This window comes from Misgurnus anguillicaudatus, chromosome 13, assembly GCF_027580225.2.
Source record: "Misgurnus anguillicaudatus chromosome 13, ASM2758022v2, whole genome shotgun sequence".
Classification (NCBI taxonomy): domain Eukaryota; kingdom Metazoa; phylum Chordata; class Actinopteri; order Cypriniformes; family Cobitidae; genus Misgurnus; species Misgurnus anguillicaudatus.
In genome coordinates, this window is record NC_073349.2 from 10,490,053 (window position 1) to 10,517,098 (window position 27,046).

A 27,046-nucleotide genomic window follows, 5' to 3' on the forward strand; every position below is an offset into this window, starting at 1 on the left:
CTGTTAGTGGGCCATAATGAGATGATGAAAGTGGCTTATGTGAACACACACAAATGGCAGCCGTCATGACAGACACTCGTTCACGCGCCCACAGACGCTCGCGCGCGCACGCTCAGTGTAAAGGGTACCGATTCACCATGCTCGCTGCTGGATGCTGTTAGACCGAGACGCATCCACCTCACCGTCGCCATAGACTGCCTTTGAAAGGAATTTCAATATTGTATCCACAGCTCCTCATGGCTTCATCGGACGGTATAGAGAAATGCGTCCTGCACAGAGGAAGATCTCAAAGTGACCCGAACATCCTCAGCGAGTCTGGCATTGATCTCTCGCGCGGCGCAGGTAAGACGATGCATTTATTGTCTGGAGATGCCATTAGAATAAAAGCGCCTGGCGCTTTAAACAATCGCTTTTCATTTTCATGTGCGGTGGAGGTGAAAGTGGCCCCATAATCCGCGCTAATAGCCTTCACTTTGATTTTGATGCTGAGAAACAGAGTGGACCACACGGTTGGGAGAAATCAAATTACGCCGCATTTGATGCTGTGTGTGCCGGCGGACTATTGATGTATCAGGTTGAAATCCATCGGGGTACCACAGTAGACTATTGCCCTTGTAAGACATAAAGGGAAAGAATGCACACCAGACAGTAGGCTATACATATGTGCCAACTGTGGAATTAAAAATGTACAGACAATAAGATTAAATCATTGAGAGCAATTCATCTTTGTGTTTTGTCACACGTGACTGAGCCACATCATTCAGTGTGCGTCCATATAACACAGGTGTGCCTTCAAGACTTCATTAAAATGAGATGCGTTTTGCTGCTTTGGCAACATACTGGTGTGTCTGATACTATGCGCCGTTGGCCTTTATTCCGCACTGAGACTGCGCATTCAGTGCCTCGCGCCTATTGAAGTGAGCGGGTCAATGGTGTCTTCAGCACCTTCTTGCAAACTGATGTGGCCTAATTTTTTTACCTGGTGTCATCTGAGATAGCTTATGTGTATTCAGTGTCATACAAATTTTCCAAGAAGAAAATAAGGTACAAAAGCAGTCACTGGGGTGGTACCCCTTTAAAATGTACTCCTTTGTACTTAAAGGGTGGAAATTGGTACCTCATTAGGACCTTTTTAAAGGGTACCATCCCAGTGACTGTTTTTGTACCATGACAGCTCTGACAGGACCACATCTATTTTTGTATTCTTAGATTAATTTCATTTATCTTTTTTTCATCCCACGATTACTCCAAAGCAAATTTACAATAATTATTCCCATTTTCTAAAAGAATAATTCACCCAGATGTAAAAACCCTTTAATAATTTAACTCACCATCATGCCATCCCAGATGTATATGCATTCCAGATCAGTGCTTATGACAAAACACGCATGTGATAAGTCATCACGAGATGACATCCTGAGTTATGCATGCCACCTTATGAACTTACTGTGCTGATCTGTGTGTGGCATATTGATTAGTAATAAACTCAAAATATCAATAATTTTCTCTTACAAATGTATCGTTTCACTTTATTAGACATTTATTATCCCACTTGAGTCATCTGGATTACTTAATTCAGTGCTCAAATTCAGGGGGGCATTAGGGAGGCATTAGGGACCCCCTATAAGAAGTCAAAATTATACTCCACTCAGATATTTTTATAGTATAGAAAATGCTGACATTACATTTTTTGTTATGAAGGTAAATTCTGATCTAGTTTAGGTCTGTAAAATTTGGATTGATTTTCCTTGTATCGATGTTACATAAATCGTACATTTGTGTTCAAAGGTAATGTGTTGCTATTTTGGGTTTGCTATGTCATGGTGGGGAACCTCCATAAGACTTGATTCAATTCGAGCACTGACTTAATTGTTGACCTTTTGTGCTTTTTGAAGGTAATGACCCTCATATAAGCAGATACTGTACCTCACATGATGGTATTTTTTATATAAAATGAATAATTTGTGTTTAAGTCATATACATCTGGGATGACATGAGGGTGGATAAACCATCAGAGAATTTTCATATTTGGTTGACCTATTCCTTTAATTAATTCCCATTTAGATACGAAACAAACATAACATTAAACATGAAAATCCTATAAACCCCCAAAATATTTTAGCTGTAGCTGACAGGAGCTTTTAAGTGTGACCGATGAATTAAAGATGTGTCACCAATACTGCTCATTCCTTGCAAAACAATAAAGGAAAATAGCAATCGATCCGTTTTGATCTAAAAGTCAAGCCTATTGTGATAAGGGCAATTTTAACAAAAAATCTCTGCAGTGTTTGTTTTGGAAGTGATTGGATAATTCTATAGGGTCTGCAATTTCATCACAGCTGTGTCACCAATCAATGATGACAACAAGTGTCATGTTAACCTTTCCTTTTTCTGGTAATAGAAAATATCAGATTTAAAGGGCCCATATTATACAAAATCCACTTTTACAAGATGTTTGGACATAAATGTGTCTTGGCAGTGTGTGAACACAACAACCCTACAATAAAAAAAATCATTTTTTTATTGTAACTCCTTAACTCCTTTTTAAATTACCATTAAACCAAAGCAGTCTCATTAGACATGCTGTTTTGATTCTCTAGTTAATGTGACATCACACTGATAAAGTCCTGCCCACAGCCACTTGGTTAATATTACCCAAAAGCTTTTACAAATGTGTTTGTTAACATATTGTAGCACTAATGCGGCTATTCAGAAGAATCAGATCTATTTTAACTGAAAGCGCTCACTGTCTGTTGCTAATTTGGATTTAAAGGTACACACGTTTTGGTGCAGATTGCTGCCACATGGATTGACATTAACTTTATGGTAATGAGCTATGACGCGGTTCGTCGGCAACCAATTGGAAGGCGGTAACCTGAGAGGATTCCAGAGAATGCATTCGAGTGTCAGAACGCGCAGAGCGTTTTTTGACGCTTTTGTAATCTTCACGCCCACTAGATCACTTGGGCCAAATACAGGAAAATGTCATTTAAGTAGTCAAGTGGTCAAGTGCAAAGACAGCAAGTGTTGTTATTTGGACGCAGCCAATGTTTCCCCCTGTGCTAAAAACAGCCCAGTCACACAAAATTACGTACCTATAGTCACATAATTTTTTGATTCTTTTTCGTGATACTGTCACGAATTTCCACGTTTTTCCGTGATCGTATCACGAATTTCTGTTTATGTGTCATTGTCACATATTGGTTACTCTGTTTTGTCCTAATTTCTTACCATTGACGCTTCGGTTTGGGGTTAGATTTACATAAAATGACATCCTTACCCAAACCCAACTCTAATCCTAACGCCAGGCGACAATGGTTGAAAAATCATAAAATATAAAAAATAAATCTGAAACAAACAGTATAAACCAATACTTAAAGGGACATCCTAATGCAAACACCAAATCTAACCCTAAACCGAAGCGAAAATGGTTTGAAAATAGAAAAAGCAGTTGAGTAACCAATACGTGATAATGACACATAAACAGAAATTCGTGATGCACATCTGGCTTGCGCAATAATAAATGAGACGTCACCGCGGCCGCTGTTAGTGATTGCGTGTTGTCGCGAGAACTGCCAAGACTGCGTCTTTCCTCCTTGAAATTATAATTACCTGAATCGTAGAAATGCTGGATTAAGATCGTTTGAGGGGTCGAATCGAGATCACGATCTTTTAACGATTAATCGTGCAGCTCTACCACAATATAATAATATGTGCCTTGTAATGTTACATGCAGGCCGGGCCGGCGTCAAGGGGGGGCATTCGCGGGCCGTGCCCCCCAAACAGGTTGTTGTGACCCCCACATAGTTTTTTTAATTTATTTAATATATATCAAGAATAATTAAAATAAATTAAACATTAAATGTTTCATGACTTTTAATGTAATCAAATGAGGAAAATATGGTTGATATATGTTTTTTTTTAAATTAAAATAGACTAGTTTCTCTGATTGGTTGTATTGCGGCGCCTCATGCGTATTTACGTCTTTAGCATATTTGTGACTTGATACTAGCAACGTGTTTTTTCGCGGCATTTTATGGATTGTGTAAAATATGGATATTAAAACATTTAGAACGAACCAGCACCGCCTGCTCCATCTGACTTCATGCAAACACCGATTGGCTCAAACTCTGAGATTAGAGGTCGAGGTGGAATTTACAAATCTACAGGACACTGTTTAATTTATGTAAGCTTAAATGTGAAGTGTGGCTATAGACCGTTAACAGCATTACGACGTGATTATGGTAAAGCGGCTTTTAGGACGCGGTGTGCCCTGTGCTACGTAACCCATTCATTTCAATGGCTTGCGTCGAGCAAAGCGCGAGCGCAGCTTGTGCTCACGCCATGGTCAAAGTTCAAAATAGTTTAACTTTTGCGCATAGTTTGTGATCTTCTGCACTTTATACGGGAAATAAGCTGACAGTCTGTACCAGTTGTATGAGTGTGTGCTTGGACTGTAGCCTATTTTTAATGCCTTGTTTTTGCAAGTTATTGTTGCTAATTGCGTGCCCACCGTTGGAAGCTACGTGTCCCCCTGTTAGTTATGGTCTGGCGCCGGCTCTGCATGCAGGTACTCTAACTTCAATACACTTCAACTCGACGCAAGTGTGATGTATCTGTTTACTGATTATTATTTTTACGCCTTAAATACGTAAGGAATAATTGATGACGGGCCGTTGAATTATAGGAAAATAATTCACACCCAAGGTGGTAATGCGTGCCATTACACAGTGGGTGTGCATTATTTTCAAATAATTCAAAAGACGGGAGTCAATTATTCCACTTATACCACAGTTACCACAAAAATTGCTCTGGTGCCTATTTTTAAAGTGCACCTATTTCATTGCTAAAAAACAACATATGTGTTTGCGTGGTTTTTGGTTGAAAAACACATTATTTTCCACATACCGTACATTTCTGTAGCTCCAGATTTCACTTTCTTCCTGAAACGCACAGATTTGAAAAGAGCGTGTCCCTGATTGGCCAGCTAATCTCTACGCTGTGATTGGGCTGAATACCTCTGAAGTCAGCTGGAAATGTGACGCTCCTTACCATGTTTGAAAGATTCGCTCACAATTCAATGCTAACAGGAGTTAACTTACAGGCTGGAATTATGATAATGTCGGTCTTTTCTACATCACCAATCCCATGAAGTAAACTTTTGCCTACAATCCATGTGTTTGTCATAGTCCAAGAAAAGAGATTTACGTTGGAGACGATAACTCGCCTCATCGTTTACTTTGGGGTTTGTACCTTTTGCATATCGTTAACATTTACTAATACACACTTACACACAAAAGAAATGTAAAAACGTGAATCGGACAATAGGTGCTCTTTAATGCATTTTTCTGCGGTTTATAGAAAAATAATTAACACCCATAGAATGGAACATTTCTCAGCCAATCAGAATAAAGCATTCAACAGGCTTGTGGTATAAAGAGGAGATATATTTAAAGATGAACCATGGGAATTAGCTTAGAGGCAGAAATAATGGCAGAAATAAAGAGAGAGTAATGAAGTCTGGTGTGGTTTACTAATGATTTCTGATACTCATCGTATAAAGCTTGTGGTAGGTACTGTGGGTAATGGTTCTCCTGGTCCTCCTAGGACTATTTTCATCATCAATGAAAATGATGAATGATATGTGGTCGTTGTCTATCATGCACACCATATCTGAAAAAGACTGCAACATCACGCTGTCTGAACGCGGTACCTCCCAATACTCAAACAGATGTGCCTGTTTTAACACTTTGGATTGTGTTAGATTGATGCTGTTTTTGCACCTTCATTCTACATAAGATGACTTATCATTGCTTGGTTATCCCAGTATGAACTGGTATGGAAATCTGTTAAATTTGTTTCTTTTAACCTTTTTATAGATGAAATTCCTTAACATAATTGTGACCCTGCCTGTGAAATTTAATGTTTTCTACATAAAATCATCCTTCATAATGAACAGTCTGATCTAACTTTGATATCTTGAATATTGACTGTGTAATGTCACAGATTAAAATCATTGATTTAAAAATTTAAACTTTGATGCTCCTAAACTCATCATTTTGGGCTCAGAGTAGGGTTATCATGTAAAAACTATGCCAAATATGTCAATAAACTGACTTAAAATGTTAAATATGTGTAGCAAATATCTTTATTATTATGACTCTATTATGAAAGTCTATGATGCACCACATGCCCCCTGACACATCACACCTCTTTACACATTTAAACTGACTTCACAGTTTCCATGATCTTCCTGCCCCTGAAAATCGGATGAAAATTGACTCTTATAAAAGTCTTACTTGCATAGTTATAGTAACGTCATTTTGAAGCACTTACAATTTAAAACCACATCTTTAGTTGTGTTGACTGAGCCTTTTTAAGTTTGATTTATCCACTTTAAATGGGAAAGTAGACACTGGGTATTTCAAGGAAAGTATGGCAAACGTTCTTTAGACTTTGCTGAGCTATATTCATAACGCATACCATTACTTCGGGGGTTTGTGTAAAGGCCGTCTTTCTGAGATTGCCTGTGACTCATCAGCTTCTCTTGTACTGGCTGGTGTGAGCATTTGTTCACCAGCCTGGGTGTTGTGCCAAAGAAAGTGTCTATGAAAAGGTCTAGCCCATGCATAAATGTCCCTGATATTTCTGTTTTATACATTCTCTGCGTCTTTGAAGGATTTGCATAAGATATTGTTCATTTCGACTGACTGTGTTGTATTGGATCAGAATTAATTCTTCTACATTAAAGGACATATTTTAAAGCACATAGTCTAAAGCGCACTGCGCAAGTTCACTTGGGGTGTGTCCGAATGTACTTTTTTCATTAACTATCTTCATAATGAGTAATGGGTGTGTTATGGGCGTAAACCAATGAGAGTCTCATCTCCCATTCCCTTTAAAAGCCAGTTGCGCTCGCACCGCGCCGGATTCCCTATTTACATGGTGGGATTTGTAAGCGGAAGAACTGTAAGCGGAGGAAGAAGACCACCAGTTTAAGATTGATGATATTAAAATTTAGTTGTGTTTTATTTATTGAAATGCTTATTTTTGTAAAAGTCTTAATTTCAGTCATGTAGTAATAAGTAAAATATGATGCATTGCATTATCATGGTAAACTCAATAAGTTTTTATAAGAATAATTTACGAATATGCAAAAAAAGTATACTTTTACTTTAATAAGTAGAAGTACTTTATTTGTAACAAACAGGAGATTACGATTTTACAAATGTCTGAAGTGCCGTTTCAGCACTGGGACAGCGCACTGAGTATTTTGAAAAATATTACCAAAAATAAAAATTCTCTCATCATTTACTCACCCTCATGTTGTTACAAACCTGTATACATTTCTTTGTTCCGATGAACACAAAAGAATATATTTTTAGGAATGTTTGTAACAAACTGTTCATGAGCCCCATTCACTTCCATATAGTATCCTTTTTTTCTGGAATGGTGGTCAATGTATCGAAGCCCCATTCTGCACATCCATCATTAAAGGAAACATCACCGTTTTCAATATTTTAGTATGTTTTTACCTCAACTTAGATGAATTAATACATACCTATCTTTTTTCAACGTGTGCACTTTTAATCTCTGTACATTACCTCTCGAACGTGTTAGCATTTAGCCTAGCCCCATTTATTCCTATGGCTCCAAACAAAAGTTTTATTTTGGGCCACCACCATACTCGTGTAACTACTCATGTAACAGTCTTTAAATAGGGAAAACATGGAAGTGTTTGGTGGCTTCTAAATTCATCCCTGTTTGGAGCCATAGGAAAGAATGGGGCTAGGCTAAATGCTAACATATTCACGATGCGCTGTACAAAGATTAAAAAGTGCATGCATTGAAAAAAGATAGGTATGTTTTAGTTCCAGTTGAGGTAAGAACATAGTAAAATATTGAAAAACGGTGGTGTTTTCCTTTAAAGTTATCTAAATGACTCCAGTGGGTTAATAAATATCTGCTAAGTAAAATGATATAGTTGTGGGAGAAAACAATAAATATTTTGAGCTTAATAAGTGATCAATCTGTCGGGTAATATTGAAAACACATAAATAAGCATTCTCAAATCAAATATGGCATCGCGTCAATAACGTTAAATCTCTTTGCTTCTTGCATGTCTCGTGATGAAACACGTATATCACAGCTAGTCACGAGATGTGAGAACATGAGATTCAACTTTATTGACACTGAATTGGCAAATTATGAGGTAGTTTTCATTTGTGAGTGAACTAATCATTTAAAGTGTAACTAAACCCCTGGTCAGAGCCTGACTCCACCCACTGGCAATATTTGAAAAATGCAAGAAATGTGGGCAGATCCCAACGGAGATAGAGGGGACGAACTAAGCTCGTACCAAGTGTGTGGTGAGATCGTAACAAGGGCGTGGTAAGCTCGAACCTACTTACGTCACAAGTTATTTTTTTGGACCCAACATCCAATAGGAAAATTCAACTGCAGTAGCCACCGTTCAACCTGAAGAGGGCAGCACTCAGACATTTTTACACCATATATTATAGTATTGAAACACTTTATATCCAAATGTCAAAAAACTTACTAAAATCAATGAACAGCACTAATAAAGCATCATTCTTACAGATCATTAACTAAAAAAAGTTGGTTTAGGGTTTAGTTACTTTTTAAAGTGCACATATTATGCCAATTTTAACAAGATGTAATATAAGTCTCAGGTCTGCCTAGAACGTGTCTGTGAAGTTTCAGCTCCAAATACCCCACAGATCATTTATTTTAGCATGTCCAAAATGGGACGGGAGCTGTTTTCGTGTGTGTACCTTTAAATGCAAATGAGGTACTGCTCCTCACTCCCTTACCAACAGACAGTGAGTGCTTTTGGTTAAAAAAAGATCTGATTTCTACAGTCTGGGACAATAGTATCTTTAGCCGCAACAAACATATTTAGAAAAGCTTTGAGTAAAGTGAAGCAGTCAGTAAGTGGCAGTGGGCGGAGCTTTGTTTGTCTGACATCACATTAACAAGAGAATCAAAACAGCATGTCTAATGCTTTGGTTTAATGGGAATTAAAAGTGGATGGATTTTTTTTATTGTAGGGTGTTTGTGTTCACACACTGTCAACACACATTTATGTCCAAACACCTTGTAAAAGTGGATTTTGCATAATAAAGGCAGTATCAATGTTTCACTCAATGTTTCGGCACTTTCAATATGTGCCACTGCCATTGTTGATCCCAACCTTCATGTTTATTCTGAGAGCTTTTTATAATTAAGGACAACCGCAAAACAATCATAATGCTATTGTAATAGCAAATACAAAATCAGTGTCATGATTCTGGGATTATGCAGGTAGTTGCTTTAGTAATCGGATTACTTTAAAACTTTTGACGTGTATTGTTTTCTCCAGCTGGTTAAACTTGAAAGGATTTTGCTCATTATCTGTTATTAATATTAAGATAAGATTCTTTATTTATGAAAGTAGACTTTTTGGGATTTCGGCTAAGGTCATTACTTGATTTGATTGGCCATTCGGTTGGAATTGTTACCAGTGGCGGTCAGTGACTTCTTTTTTCGAGGGCGCTCGATGCGAAGTTCGTCACAACATGTATGTAGCCCGTCATGTGTGTGGTTCCTTTTTTCAAAATATGTGTTGCGTTATGTGACCATGTGCATCACGTGTTTTGTCAAAATAAGTGCCCGCTGCAGACGCGCCAAAAGGGTCCATGACAAAAGAGACGCCCGCGTTTGCCAGATACTCGCATAATCTCATGCGTAATCAGAGTTTACTGTTAAGGGAGTGTCTTGGTGTATTTTGTGAACGTGAGCGTCTCTTTTATCATAAACGGTTTTAACGCACAAAACACGTGATGCACATGGTTCACATAATGCAACAAACACATATTTTGAAAACATGAGCAACACACATGACACTCCGAACCCATTTTTTGAATTAGCGCCCCTCGAATGAGCAGTCACGAGCCGCCACTGATTGTTACGAGTATCTGGCAACCCTGCCAAGCCAGTCTGTGAACACTGGAAAGCAAACTGACAGTGCGCTTCTAACTGTAAATACACGCATGCATGATTATCAAATTTTGCGTGCTGTTGTGTAGACCCAAACACATTAATTGTTACAATAACACCTTACACCAACCCCTATGAAAATTAACCATGTTTTTTTTGTGGTAAGTGTAGTAACCATGTTTTTTGGTGTATTGATTACTATTAGCAAAACCATGAGAAACTATGTTTTTTTCCGTTTTAACTGTTGTAAAATCATGGTTAATCCTCGTAAGGCAAGACCAAGGGATTAGCTGACATGACAATAAAGGGTTACTATAGTTTAAAAACCTGTAATATTGATGTAATACATATACAAAAACAACACATTCTCACTTTTGAAAGGTTATACCGTTTGTTTGGATATATAACTCATGCACTGTTTACAACCAGAGGGGGCGCAACGTTGTTGTATCCTTAAAAACTGTGAGTGATGGGCACATACTGTATATAGAGTGATTGTATGAGGCATCTATGTACTATATCTATGTTTACATTGGCATGCTATGGTCCTCAGGGTGATTACTGGGAGGTTGCCAGGTAGTTGCCATGGTGTTCAAGGTTACTAATGCAAGTAAAATGAGCTCTTTTCTTTATGATATCTGGTTAAGTTATGGCCTGGGGTCCCTCTTTTAATGTAGGTCTATAAGATGTTTTGCCTGATTTATCATCCACCACTCAAAACTATGAAAGTAATAGCCAGCTGTACTCAACAAGCCAAGGTATCACGTGTCAATATTTCAGGTAAGCGATGCCTGTAGCACAAACATGTGGAAAGTTTTTTCAAATCTCTGACCCTGAGCAAAAATAACAGTGATGTCAGTTTTTGGGATAAAAAAAAATTTGAAAAATCATTTCGGTGTCACCCCTGCTTGAGATTTTCTGTCTTCTGAACAGACTGAGGTAGCACACAAGAGCAGATGAGACCTGACCTTGTCAAGAACAGTTCAATGGCTCCCGGCTCTCCTCGGGCTTGAAAACTGAACACAACAACAAGCTCAACGGCCTCTTGAGAGATAATACAGAAAGCAGTTTAGACGTTTGGCAGCGTGTCTTTTTTTAGCTCTGTATGTGTCTGGCGAAATCGGAAATGTTTCGTGTGTGCGAAAGAGAAAGCATGAAGAGAAACAGGGATGCCGTGGTCATGATCACAAAGTCAGTCGTGCAGTTACAACAGATCTCTGAGTAGACTGATGCAGTGAGAATTAATTTTTCTGAAGCAAGACCATATGAAAGAAAACTATTCCTATTTTGAGCTTTTCAGCGATCGATACATCGTGTATTTCTGTACACATAGAAATCAGCAGACTTTATAGTTCTGCGTATGACCGACACCATAGTCTCTACGCCGTAGGCTACGCGTTATAGATTTCATCCATACTTCTGCGTTGTTGTTCGCTAGTAGGCAATGTCCACGGGCATGTTACAGTATTAAGGCAAAAGGCAAAAAAAGCTTGTTGTTTTAAAGCATCAGCAGCGGTTGAGGTAAACAGACATCGCTTTTGTTGCAGCTTGAGTTGTTAAATATAGCTCCTCAACTTGGTCCATCTTTGTTTTTACTTTCCTAAGCAGAAAAATGACTGAGGAATGCAAAACACATTCTTTTTTACCTGACGGGTGGGGTCTATAAATTGGACTTAAGTTCAAATATGGTCGAATATAAGTGGAATCTCATTGGTCCTTATGTGCCTCGTGACTAGTTGTGACTAGGTGTTTCTTCACAAGGATTACTTCATGAATTATGTTTGATAGAAACCATAACATAGGAATACGCGCTATAGAGGGTATGCATTGACGTCACTTTTCCACGTGACCATGCTGGAACTCACACTGTTGAGTGGCAAACGTTCAACAAAATGGCTGGTTTTCATAGCGGCTGCTGCGAAAATGCCAGTAAAACTGACTATTATCAGCTTAAATTAAATTAAGTTGGACTTGATAGCAGAAGTGGACAATACTTAGTTACATTAGTTACATTTTCCAAGCATCTGTGCTTTATTAGGGTGTTCGTCTTGGGAAAAATTTTACTTCACTACATTCTAAAGCATAGAATCATACTGTGTATTCTTTAATATTGCATATTAAAATGTATTTAATACCAAATTACATTAAAATTAGTTATTATAAAATTACTTGAGTAAAAGTACACAATTTTAATGTAATTTGGTATTAAATACGTATTAAATATTACGAAATAATACGAACTACTACTACTGTGCAGACCGATCAGCCAATAAGCTTGTTTGAGATGAGTAGATTCTGCGCAGAACCAATCACCGGTGATCGCTGCCATAGATATATACGCAAGATGTCGCCTTGGGGTTCTAAGCATGCGTCAAAACCGCTGCCAACTTGGAACAGGGGTCTTGTCATAGGAAGTAGCTAGGAAATGCTACTATCTCCGCCTTAAATTTTCTCTGACAGTTGGAACGAACCAAAAAAACTCTAGAAAATCGCATTCATGACGATTTATGGTGATTTTATTTCCGTTACACCTTTGCCTACATTGACGCTGATGCATTAAAGAGGGGCTACTCTGTTTCAAGATGGCGGCTCTATTTGACGCATTCGTTCCAATAAACCGCCGTAGCCAAGGCGACATCTAGTGTACATATCTATGGATTGCTGCGAGATGCATGCCGGGTAGAAAAGTGTTCGAGTTACGTCTAAAAGTATTGCGTTGACGTTAGACGCGAATGACGTTGGGCGCTTCTCCGCTCTGCGCTCCTTCAAAAGCACGTGCTGCGGCTGGCGGCAAAAACCGCAAGGCGCTCGGCACGCATAAACAGCGCGCAAACACTCCCTGCCCATAGAATATCATTCAAAAGAGGCGCCTGCAACTGCCATAAACGCTTTTGGTGTGATCAGCCCCTTAGGCAGCAAAAGCAGAAATTGAGGTTATCCTGGACATGACACCCTTGACAAGCGACCCTATGATGAGGGGCGAATATTTTTGCAAATTCTCTGGATTTAAACTTTGTTCAAACAATTTGTACAGTATCAGTACACGTGGACAAATATGTATAACACTGTGCTTGTGCTAGTAGTTTTTAGATGTTTGCAAAATGCAAAAATCGTACACATTGTGCCGTCTCCTATAGGAGATAGGAGAAATCCCTTAAAAAGGTTTTAAAACATTCAGAGTGAATGTTTGGTCAGTGAATCTTCATCGTTGTACGCTCTTGTATCGCACAGTCAACAGATTTGAGTATCTTGGCTCTGTGCTTCAAGTCATTTTTGCTGACTATTTGGATGAGGAAATGTAGTTAATATTGAACAAGCAATGAGCAACGATATTGGAAAGAGCAGCTCACCTTCAGCACGCCTCAACCGTCTGAAATATTTCACAAACCTCATTTGCCATTCATAAGCTCCAATGCAACTGCCACAGACGGAGATGTCGCTCAACTGAGCCGGAGTTTATTGTACTGTGTGCGATTCAGTGAATTTTAGGGCTGCTCGTTGATATGAACTTACATAAGTGTCTGCTTGTATTAAACGGTCAGAGAAACCATGACTGTAACGCAGGATGGAGTCAGGGGAGTATAGAGCAACAGAGAGATTGAGTAGGAGGGAGAGGAGGGGGGTGGGAGATGGAAAATAAAACAATGGGGAGAAGCACAAGGTGAAAACAAGTTAAGTGACTCACCAGAGAGTCAATGTAGATTCATTAAAGAGCAAATATAAGTTTAGCAGTACTCGCTGCAACATCAGGCTTTATTTCTAAACTGGGACCAACACGCTTGCATCAGAAACAAACCAGTTATTTTGTGATGTGTTTGTAATGCATTGTATCCGCAGAGAAAACCCGTTTACTTTTGGTTTTAAGATAATAAGACAAGACATTCAAATGTCACACACTATTTGGTTTAAAGAGCACCTATTTAGTTGCTAAAAACAACGTTATTTTGTGTATTTGGTATAATTCAATGTGTTTGTGTGGTTTATGTTTAAAAAACACATTATTTTCCACATACCGTACATTTTTATAGTTCCAGATTTCACTCTCTTCCTGAAACGCACAGATTTAAAAAGCTCTGTCCCTGATTGGCCAGCTAATCTGTATGTTGTGATTGGTCTGAATACCGCTGACGTCAGCAGGAAATTTGACACTCCTTACCATGTTTGAAAGATTCGGTTGCTAACAGAAGTTAACTTACAGGCTGTGAGTCCTAAGCGGGAGGAATTATGGTAATTTCGTTCTTGTCTACATCACCAATCCCAGGAAGTAAACTGTTGGCTACAATCCGTGTGTTGTTGTAGTCCAAGAAAAGAGATTTACGTTGGAGACAATAACTTGGGTCATCGTTTACTTTAGGGTTTGTACCTTTAGCATATCATTAACATGTACTAATACACACTTACACACCAAAGGAAATGTAAAAACGTGAATCGGACAATAGGTGCTTTTTAATATTTTGTAAAATATAATGTTGTATATGTTATTAAAAGACATATTTTATTATGTGTAATATTAAACAGTATACCTGTTAAAATGATTTGCAGCATCCGTCTGTGTTACAGTGTGTTATTTGTTTTAAGCGGTTGTTATCTGAGAATAACAAACGGGCAATTGTAAATCAGAATCAAGCATTCCAACAAGCTGTGTAATAAAATAAGATAACACAATGAATATTCAAGATAGTGTTTGGTTTTTATTAAAGGCACACCGCGGAACTTTTTGGCCACTAGGGGGCGCTAGACATGTATTTTTCACGCCTAGCTCCCCTAGAGGCCACAAGCGCTGCAGCACTGTCGCAAAGGAAAAGAACTGGCCAACCTTAAAGCTAACCTAAAAACTAAACCTTTAAAACGCTAAACGATCAACATTTTGAGGCATCAGGGAGAAACGCAGTCATGTTACAACTTTCTGATGAGGAACTCGTGGCAGAAGCCATTTCTAAATCTGAAGGTTGCAGCCTCCGGATGTCGTATTTCTAAGCTGCATACGTAATCAAGACTGTCTTATTTGAGAATATTAACAATTATAAAGTTGACTATTATACTTAGTTAATCGTAAATTGTTGCAGTATGCTTATGACTTGCGAATGTAATGCTCAGTTTACCTTATTAAACCAGGCTTGATGACGTATGCAGCCTGCATATTTGACCTCCGGAGGCTGCAGCCTTCCAATTGAGAAACGACCAGAAGTATTTCCTTGCCTTTTTCGAAACACATATTGTTGCATTGTCTCTTTCTCTCCTTCGCCACCAGGATTTTTTGCAATGGCGCTCGTTTTTCCTCTCTTTTGTGTGAAATTTGTCGCTCCAAATCCAAGTAAACCGATGTGTTTAGGTCTGCCGCTTTGTTATACGTCACGCGAGTGACAGCGGAACGCAGCAAATGAGGAAGAGAGAAACGCTCGGATCTGATTGGTGAATGAATAGGGTTTGGTTTTACACCGTGTGAGTTTGAGCAAGTTTGACTGCTATAGCATCCTGGATTGTAATGTAAATACATAAACAGTAAAAGAAAGGTAAATACGTGAACACGTGAATGCAGGATCTGAATACAGGGAACTATATGCAAGATAATCGCCGTCATTTATAAAGAAGATCGCATTTATGTATAAATCAAGATCGTGAGTTTATATAAAAAATTGCCTTAAAGGGGAATCGAACCCTAGTCACATAATAGAAGGTGCTCTCTACACTCCTTCAGTAGCCTCCAGCAAAATTCACGTAAATAAAAAAATGTGTGGAGGAAGTGACGTATGCCGTAAAGCAGTCAAATTTTGTAGGTTTTTTTGGTGCTCTGGTTACTACCAGAAACCCTAAGTTTTAAAGTACGAGTAAAAGCGACATGTCATTCAACCTATTTAAAGTCGATGTACTATCACAAGGGTCTTGAAAATTGATTATGAAGGTTGAAATATTACATGGTGTCTATTTAAATATACATACTGAATATGCCATGCTCTAGAATATTTTATTGGGTAGAAATGGACAATAAATGGCTTTGAAGTAAAAAAAAAGTTGACATCCACTTTGAGGCAGCAGTGCATTATGGGTAATTTGGGCCAAAGAAAGGCTCATTCAGTATAACAAGGTATAAGCAGTAAGGGTTTCAGCATGATAGAGAGCAACACAGAGGGCTGTAAGCTTACAGAGAGACCCAGCAGAGACTCGGTTAATACAGTCTGAAAAATAACCATGTAAAGTTTCCCAACTTCTCTCCTGTGGCTCTTATGGCTTTAATTAATGTCTTACCCTGCTTTTTATTGCTTTTTGTGTTTGAATCTATTCCAGGCTCAGTTAGTGAGACAGTGTTTTTTGTAAGCTTGAGGTACAACATTAATCAAGTTAATCTGAGTTTGCCTGTTTACTGGTGTCTGCATTCACTGTGGTGATAAATTGAACTATGTTTGGATCGAGAGGCAGACCACCTGATTTTAGTTCATTTAAGGTCCCCCTGTGGTGAAGTTTTTATTGTCGTTTATATGTCTATGTGGTGTTTTTAATATGATTCAAGACAAACCATGTGCAAATTTATCATTCAACACCATTGCTGAGTATCTTCTGCCTAAAATTGGAGTTGTCTCAAAATCATCGTTTGAAATCGCCTCGGTTTTTCTAACCAGTCAGGTCGAGATATGTATGGATGCATAGACTGTTCACATGGGTGACATGCAGTGTGAAGGCTCTAACATCAGCTCTAAAAATAGTGCTGCAAATGTGCAGCTCACCTATGCATTGTGGACTTTGCAGCTATGTGTCTGAAACTTTTGAATGCAACATGTACATATATATCTATGGTCCAAGCTAGTGCGATTAAGTGAATTAATTAGCACAGTGGTTCTCAAACCTTTTTAGCGTGCGGCCCCCCTTATTCACGGTGCATTCCTTTGCGGCCCCCAAAAGAAAATTGATGACAAATTTGTTCTAATATGTAACATTTTAATAAAAAAAACATATTATGTGCTGTTGGTTAGTAGCCTTATTTTTTTAAGTTTATTTACACAGAATTCATTATAAATTAATGTTTTTTTTAAATATCATAAAGCTGGGGCCCCCTTGGCACCATCTTGCGGCCCCGGCCCCCAGTTTGAGAACCACTGAATTAGCATATTCATATCTGTGGTCCGAGCTGTGCGATTAAAGAGAGATGCAGAGAATAATTCGTATATTCATAGATCCCCGTATAGTAAATAAGGCAAGGGTGTAGAGTTACTGTTGTTTCATTCTGGATAAGTTACTAGATGAGGAATAAAATATAAACCTTAAAGGTGCAAAAGAATGCATTGGTACAATATGTTACATTGTTCTCTGATATCAACATTAGGCATGTGCATGTATGTCATTTTTTCATTTCGATTAATCCATAGGTCTGAAAAACGAGTACTCGATTAACTGGGGGCGGGGCAATCAAAGGGGCGGGGCGTATACGTCATGGTGAACATTTTTATATTTTTATTAAAAACATTCAAATAAAACTTAATTTTGAAGAAACTACGACAGAACAATGAACAAATACTAGATTATTAATGAATTAAATGTTTTTAACAGAAACCTTTGCGTGATGAAGTAAAACTAAAGGGTTAATAAACACAAACTGATGCGCTATAGGACACACTCTACATAATATTAAGCCTTATATACAACATAAATTTATTGTACAACATGCATATATCTGCACAAAATTCAAGACTTAAACTAAGTTATGTACTAGTAAAGTTTAACTCCCATTGTGGATGTGCACCATAACTGTGCGTTTTTAAACACATCCTGTCAAAGCATAAGCTTCATAACATTAAGCAGCTTTTGCTATCATGTGTCATCCTCTCACCTGTTCTCAGTCAAGATGTAATGTTAATGCTCGTATTGCTCTCTGCTATCTCTTGACGTTTGATGTTTAAATATGAGATGATATGAGGGAACTGTACATTTTGCATCTGACTGACTGTATTTTCGTCCTACCGAAGTGAATCCCAAAATCAAGGCATCCTTTTAAACCATAGTGCCTCAGTGATGTGAGGTGTTTTCGGCTTTATCTGTGTTTTTGAATCATGCATGTTAACGTTACTGATGTCATACGCCGGTCTGCATGGCTCAACACAACGTCAAACACGTACGCACCCAGTCTTCACTACCACAGGTGCTTGTAATGCTAGTATCCAGACATCCAAATGCCGCCATAACCACAAAAAATAAATTTCGTGATCGATCATCGATGCCACATTCGAATAGTCGAGCAATCGAGCCCATCCCTAATCTACATAGAAGGTATGTGGCTATATTAAGTCAAAAATGATCCAGAAATATTTTTACATGTCCATTTACAACACTAGGATTTGTCCCTAGAATGAAATGGTTTTAATATTACCTTATTTGAAAGGGTTAAATTAAATTTTATTTATATAGCGCTTTTCACAATTGGTAATTGTTTCAAAGCAGCTTAACATTAATAGAAGTAGCAAAATACAGCGGCTATGAATAATCTTTACAAGCGAGCGTATTAATAATGTAACGTATAGAAGAGGGTGCTAAATTAAGCCAATGTCGGCTGAAAGGGTCATGAATAATAATGTTGAGCTCTGCTCTGATTGGCTGTTTCTCAGAGTGGCTCATTACAGTAGCTCTGTGTGTGTGTAAACAGACCTTGTGTTTGAGCCTGTATCAGACGAAGATAATCAATTATTCAGATATTGGCAATGGTCATTTCTGAGTGGTAAGTTTGTGTGTTTGCAAAATGTAACTGTAACGTCTATAGTAGAACCTCAGCCTTAACGCTAGCATATAGCATTAACTAGCATATAGCGCTAACTCAGCAGTCACAACATTTGTTTTTAGCATTGTACATCATTGTAATTCATTTAATGTGTAATTTAATGTTAGGGCGTAGATCTTGACTGTAACGTCACAGTCGGTGTTATGCTGAGATTGGTCTGTTTTCCAGCTGTCCTTGCGTGCACCAGGTTTATATAAGAAGGAGGAAACAATCGCGTTTGCGGCTCATGATACGTCATTACCATGTACAGATCTCTTATCATTTATCTATGCCAGTTTTACATTCTATGGCACCTTTAAGATCTCTGTATTGTTTTTTTTTTTATAAAAACTAATCAATGAAGTGATGTTGTTTAATAAAGGCATATTTGGAAAATTTTCATTTTATTCATGTTCTTATATTTATAGCTCTGAAGTACCAGGGTTTATACAGTGAACGAAGATTCCTGTCTTCTACTTTGTCTTGGTTAGACTCGATTACTCGAGTCGCCCCCTGTTGCTTTAAAGAATAGTGCAATAGCGAGCCCATTGTGTATAAACAGCAGTTAGCGGAGCCTTGCAGTGTGGAGCGAGGCGCAAGTATAAAGGAAGCTTAATGTTGTTTCTTCAGTCAATTTGAACCCAGCAAAAACAAACAGAAAATTTTAGAAAAAAAACGAGGAACATGCGAACATAAGGGTTCAAGTTATTCTGAACTAAATCTGTATGTTCTGTGTGTATGCTTATGTGTCAACACTTTTGTAGAAATTGTTCGCTATACAGCTGTAAATAGTCTCATATGTAGTCGGTTACATCAGCAGAACATGAATTCAGATGAAAAGACTAAATTTTACAGATGAAAGATTATCTTAAGCTGATCATGAAGGTGAGCGCCAGAGGTGATTATATGAATATAAATGGATTATGAATAAAAATGGAGATTCCTAAAATATTAACCTGTCTAATATGGTCAAGGTTATTTGCCTCAGATGTGCATGTAGCCCCTATGGAATATCTAAGCAGACCTCCATAGCATTAAAAATTCAGTGATAAAAGCAGTATGACCTGAACTTCACCTATGATTGTGACATAAATCTAAAGCAACAATGATTAAACTGGTATTTTAGCATTTTAATGTACGTTTGTCCTCCTCACAGATGCTTTTATCCAAGCAACTTAACGTGCATCACCAACTTTGTTTAAGACTTTATGTGTGTACCCTGGGTGCGAACCCATTACCTTTGTTTGCTAATGCAATGTGCTAGCAATTGAGCTACAGGAACACTAGGCTACTTAAACCCTAAACGACTGAATACACAAATTAGTTAAAAAAAAGTGAAATTTAGTTAGCATGAAAATAAGGATAGCTGCAGGTCCCAGCAAGCAGCTTTGCATTTAAAAGACATCTAATAGCCATCCAAACCAGATGTCTAGGCTAAAATAAGGCTAAATTTGGGCTGTCAGTAAACATTTAATAGACGTCTAATCATACACTTTAAAAAAAATGTTGTTGAATCAACTCAGATTTACAAGTAATGTCAACTTACTATTATTTATCTTGACATCAAAGCTTGTTTCAGAAGTTCAGAGGTCTGTTTGATATAAAAAGGCCGAGCAGTTCGTATCTGACCGAAGCTATAGTTGCTATTCCTAAGCGACAGTGTCCAAAGCATAGATCTGTCTCAAGTCTATTTAATCCTTATCTGAGACTTAGTGTGTTCCAGTTTTAGTATCTCGAGGAGGCTACACCGCAGGCAGTTGTCTTCTGACAGATGGCTACGCAGTCGTTGAGCCCGGGGGTAAACTATGGGGTATTCATTTTTCACAATGAACTACCTACTCTCATGAGCCACCATATAAGATGGTCTATGATAAAAAGGGATTTTTCACGTTGAAGGGTTAGTTCACTCCAAAATGACAATTTTATAAAGCACTTACCCGTGGGTCGTTCTAAACCACCAAGTGCTCCGATTGTCTTCAGAACACATTTTTAGATATTTTTGATGAAAACCGCGAGGCTTATTGTTGACTGCAGTTTGGTTTACAGTTTCCCACAAAAGAATGAAAGACATCACCGAAAGGTCCGTTGCCGTTTGCGTTTATCAGTAGTACAATAATAATATTACGAAGCGACGAGAACACTTTTGTGCGCAAAGAAACAAAACAAATGATTTTATTCAACAATTCATTCTCATTCTTTTGCAGTGATTTTTGTGTGAGCATATCAGTTAAAACCCCTGACCACTCGGTGAGTTTCACGTCTTTGTAAACGAAAGTTTAATGCATTTTAGGAAGGATTGTTTCAGTGCACCTGGGTGATTCTCACGAAAACTTGGTTTTAAAAATGTCAAGCATGAAAATTGCTTAAATTTACTTTTTTTTCCCACCAGACATTGAAAAACAAAGTCTGGAGTAAATGGGAACATTAAAGGGATAGTTCGGCCAAAAACGATATTAAACCCATGATTTACTCACCCCCAAGCTGTCCGAGTTGCATATGTCCATCGTTTTTCAGACAAACACATTTTCGGATATTTTAGAAAATATTTTAGATATTTCTGTTCATTAAATGTAATGTTGCGGGGTCCAGCAATAGTCCACGACCTTCAAGTCCAAAAAAGTGCGTCCATCCTTCACAAATTAAATCCAAACGGCTCCAGGATGATAAACAAAGGTCTTCTGGGGGTAATCCGTGCGGTGTTGTTGTAGAAATATCCATATTTGGAATGTTGTTGACTTTATAAACTAGCTTCCGGTAGCGCCGCCATCTTAGACTCAGGAGAGAGGATTAGCGTAGTGTACGCACTTTTCTTAGTGACGTATGACAAATTCGGAGGGCGGGGGACAGAGCAGCAACAGAGAAACTCTGTACGCTGCGTAAGCTCTCATCCTGAATGCGCATCACTCCAAAATGGCGGCGCTACCGGAAGCCAGTTCACAAAGTCAACAACATTCCAAATATGGATATTTCCACCAAAACACCGCACGGATTACCCACAGAAGACCTTTGTTTATCATCCTGGAGCCGTTTGGATTTAATTTGTGAAGGATGGACGCACTTTTTTGGACTTGAAGGTCGTGGACTATTGCTGGACCCCGTAACATAACATTTAATGAACAGAAATATCTAAAATATTTTCTAAAATATCCGAAAATGTGTTTGTCTGAAAAACGATGAACATATGCAACTCGGACAGCTTGGGGGTGAGTAAATCATGGGTTTAATATCGTTTTTGGCCGAACTATCCCTTTAATTTAAAAACTTTTACTTATCATTTAAAGGAACAGTATGTAAGAAATTTATATCAATTAATCATAAAATGGCCCTGATATGTCACTAGACATTAAGAAATCATTTTCATTTCAAATATTTTTATCACTGACAACAGTGGTCTGGTCAGGATATTGTCATTTAAAAAGTGGAGTTGCAGCCCTCAACTCATGTTTATGTTGTCATTTCGTGTATTGGCCACCAGTTGTGTGATTGCAGTACCAGTTTTAGCCACAAGTTTTGTGATTGCAATACCAGTTTTGGCCACAATCCTACATACTGTTCCTTTAACACTTTTTGTAACATCATTTAAAAAATTAGTCCTAAAAAATCTCATTACCGCAACAGTCAGAAAACATCAACACTGACATATTTTCAAAATGACATGACAAACCTGAAAAAAACATAATTTGGAGATTCTGCACATGCATTTAAAATCAAAGTATTATGCTTCTATTAATTAAATTAACATTTAATAAGCATCTGTTGCGGTAATGATAATCAAAATGTCGTGTAAGCATTCTGACAAGACAATATTTCAAATTAACTGTAAAAAAATGATCTTACCTGGTAGCCATCTTGAAGTAACTGGTCCATGTGCTTGGTCACTCAAAATCAAACTTTATTAAAATTCTGTATGTGTGCTTAAAATGTTCTCAAAAAGTGTTGCGGAGGATGAGAACATCAGGCATGGACACATCATTTTCCTAATTTTTCCTCATTATTATTATACATGAATATTCAGTAAATATTTTTTCTGTCATCTAAAGTAGTCTAGCAAAACATCCATTTATTTTTTTTCATAATATTTTTGTGTTAATTTGATTAAATTACAACATAACGCATGTTCAAACACAGCCGGACACATTGCGGTAATGAGAATTTCAGCAGAAAATGAGATAAATTTACAATTATAAATTCTTATATTGAAATCACACATTGTGCAAGGTAGAACACAGTATTGTGTTAATTCTGATGCTTTTTATTGTTACTATATTACACATTATAAAGCTAAAATCATTAGTGCCGTGGTGTTTCAATGGTTTCGTGAGAATCACCCACCTATGCAGCCATTGTAAAGGTGGGAGGTGATACAACAAACATCTGAAAACAGAGCTTTAAGTGTAAAATACCGAACTTGTCCTTTAAGAACTCTGATTGGCTAAATTTTATGTGATATCGTAATATGTGTGTATTTCTTGAATCAGCAATTGGCTAAACTTCTACAAAGACCATCAATTTATATCAATTTATATAATTTACAAAATAATGATTATTTTATTATTTTATGTGTGTGGCCAGGGAGGGCGGCGCCCTAGCACCCTTTATTGACCAGCCGCCACTGAGCCCAGTTCATAGATTTTCTGTATTTTCATTTTTTTACAGTCTCTTTTTTTATTTGGCGGCTGCTCAGCTCGTGTGGCCTCATGGGATAGTAATGTGTTCATCGAATGCACACATAAAATCTAACTGGTCTGGAAGTATTATGGATTTCGGCTTACAGTGCATTACAAGGTATTTTATCATTATGTGTGTTCCCTGGGTTCAAACCCATGACCTTTTGCGCTGCTGACGCAATGCTCTACCACTAAGCTACACAGGAATAAACTACTTGCCATACGACTTTTATAGCTACTATATAAAATGATGTTAGAAGCATACTTTAATTAAGATTCTCTTAATTAACCACCAATAATAGACAAGACGAGTCTGCTCAGATCTGTGTTTACGAGACTTTTTTACAACAGAAAGCTTCGTCAGTTTACACTAACATCCAACTGCTCCAGCACTTTATTGCAATGATGACTCAACCGATTACAGTGTTACGTTTATAGGGATGCAATGATTGGATCTTCAGTCTGCAGTCATTGATGAATTGACTAATATTCCTAATCTTTCACTTTTATCGCTGGGGTGACATTACAATAAGAAGCAATGTAAGTATCGGCTGAAGACAAATGGGTTTACCACTCACTGTTTATATATACAAGTGACTGGCATCTTCAAGATTTAAAGGACAACTCAATTACATTTATATACAATTACCTAAGGCCTTTGCCAATACCAAATACCATTTTTAAGTAAAGCATCCATCATTTATGCGTTAAAGGTTTAGAGATGAATTTCAACATCAAACTGTGCAATAATATAACACATAATATTTTTAAGTACTTTTAAAGGCTTTTTTTATGTAATCATCCCTTAATTTGTTAAACATACACTGTAAAAATATTATGTTATATCTAAAATTATACAGATCACAAGCTGTACTTAAAATTTACTGCTTTTATAAAATTAGTTAATAAAATTAGTGGTGTTAAATGAATGTCTGTTAACGCGTTATTTTGACAGCCCGGATCATAATGCTAAACTATAAAACACTTTTATCCCGAGAATCAATTTCAAGATTCATGTTTCTCTGAAGCCTATTTCTTCTTGGATAATAAAATCATTGTAACTCATATTTAATGATTTATTTGATAAGCAGCCGTGTAATAAACCGTTCAGCCGTTCATTGCCTTATGTTGAGGTGCTAATACTAATATTATTGCATTTGTATATGTAGGTAAATGTGATCCTGTCTGTGAAATCCAGGATAAAGCCTCATAATCTAATGATGAGAATAAGAGCATCAACGTTTTTTCTCTTATTGATTTCACTTTAATTTCAGTCTTTGACATGATCTTACTCAGTCTATATTAAAGATATGAAGGTTATATTTTCACAGAACGTTCTTTAATAAATCACTAAAATTACAGTTTTCACAGACTAGGTGACACTTATATAATACAAAGTACAGTACAGTACAGGAACACTTTGATACAACCTTTATCATTATTATTACGTGTTTTATTGTTTAAATCTATATGTATCAGCAATAGTTTGGTGACTTTTCTTACAGCTGTAATAATATTTATTAATGTTTTAAAAAAAGGTGTTATATCATATAAAGTATCATATCACGTCACTTCATAATGTATAAAGCGTTCTGATGAACAAGCATCACAGGCTATGGAAGCATGTTAGAGATGGTAGATTTGCTGACAGAGCTATAAATGTCCCAGTGTGCAGTAGGGATGTCACGGTACCAAAAATCTAGTAGTCGGTACCAATACCACAAAAAGTACTCGGTACCACAGTGTGTAAAAAAAGAACAATTATACTTAAATATTTTTTTTTAATTAAAACATTTCAACATTATAGAAAACTTTTAAGAGCTTCTGTTTAGGTTGTCTGTGTTAATGTTTGTTGACTTTTCTCCTGACTCTCTTGGTGTACATCTTCCTCTGGCTGATACTGTTAAAAAGAGAGAGAATAAGAAATACATTTTATTTATTTACATACATAAACATACAAACAATAATATATGGGTCAAACAAACAAACAAACATAATATAGGGTCTGGGTTTCAGTTAGGGTGGCCATTCGTGCCAGTTCCGCCGGACACGTCCCGAACATGTTTTCGGGGTTGTTCTCTGGAAGTCGCGTTGCTCGACCGCATACGTCATCGAGGTTCATCACATTTCAGTTAAAATACATTAGAAAATTAAGATTTATTTCTTTTAAGACATACAGTCATTGTAGTTTCATTCTTACCTTGAAATGTAACGGTTGCTTTTCTGAAATTAAACCTGAAATATTAAACCTTGATGACGTATGCGGTCGACCAACGCGACTTCCGGAGAACGAACCCGAAAACATGTTCGGGACATGTTCGGGACGTGTCCGGCGAAACTGGCACGAATGGCCACCCTAGTTTCAGTATAAAATTAAAGTTTTACAGTTTGTATATAATGTTAATGTGAATTAAAACTTACCTCGAATTCTTTAAAGAAATCGGGGTGTCTGTCTTTCAAGAGCTTTGCCAAATTCTATGTTTGATAGTGACAAACTACTTTAGAGAGATTCCCGTGTGCTCGTAAGAGGCGTTCTTCCTCTTCTTTAACTCTTGTGGAGCGTCAAATACACACGCGCATATATGCTGCCCCCATCAGTCCCGGAAGAGTATTGCAGCCTCGGTTTCCCGCCGGTACCAGAGAAAGCAGGTACCATCATGTTTAAAAAAAAATGTTGGTATCGATTTGGTACCGAAGTATCGGTTCTCGTGACATCCCTAGTGTGCAGTGTTATATTGTGGTTTGTAGTATCTCCCATTTTATGATTCTGTTAATCACACAGATATTTACCACTTTAAAAACATGTTTACTGCTAAAAGCCTTAAATACAAAAGATGTAAAAACAATAAGATTATTTAAAGGTGCCATAGAATGTAAAACTGTATTTACCTAGGCATTGATAAATAATAAGAGCTCTGTAAATGGTAATAACATATCGTGAACCTAAAACGTGTTTGTTTCCTCATTTATATGTAAACCTTGTACAAAAGACTGCTGGAAAACAGGCCAATCTCAACATAACACCAACTGTGTCGTCCCCAACATTAAATTACACATTAAATTAAGTACAATGATGTTACAATGCTAAAAACAAAGTTGTGACTGCTGATTTAGCGCTATATGCTAGTTAATGCTATATGCTAGCGCTTAGGCTGAAGTTCTACTATTGATGTTACAGTTACATTTTGCAGGTCCAAACTGAAAAAATACCCCACAAACTTACCACTCAGAAACGACCATTAACAATCTCGAAAACAATTAGTTACAGGCTCAAACATTTAGGGTCTGTATATTAATGTGAGCTACTGACATGAGCCTCTGAGCAGAGCAATCAGAGCAGAGCTCAACATTATTATTCATGATCCTTCCAAATAGGGCAAAAATAGATCATTTCATTCAAAGGACAAATTGTAAGGTTGAAAATTGACATTTTTTAAACTTAATAAAGTTACATTACAACATATTATTTCAATGCATTCTTTGGCACCTTTAATATGATCAGTGTGACTAATATGACCCTGATGTTTTTATTGAGGCACCAGTACTAATATCAGTTCACTTGATGCCCATTCAAAATAAGAATGCTTTAAATTCTTCAACTGCTCTCAGTATTTCTTTACAATACGACATGTTAGTC

At 37.4% G+C, this 27,046-nt stretch overlaps 1 protein-coding gene across 1 annotated transcript in view; it reads left to right on the plus strand.

Annotated features, from left to right (window-relative positions):
• phactr3a (phosphatase and actin regulator 3a) overlaps positions 1-27,046 on the plus strand; it is a 50,359-nt gene continuing 23,313 nt past the window's right edge. The window contains exon 1 of the mRNA XM_055188952.2: positions 1-342. Coding sequence (XP_055044927.2) covers positions 237-342 — 106 coding nt within the window. The 5' untranslated portion in view covers positions 1-236. The remainder of the gene's footprint in view (positions 343-27,046) is intronic.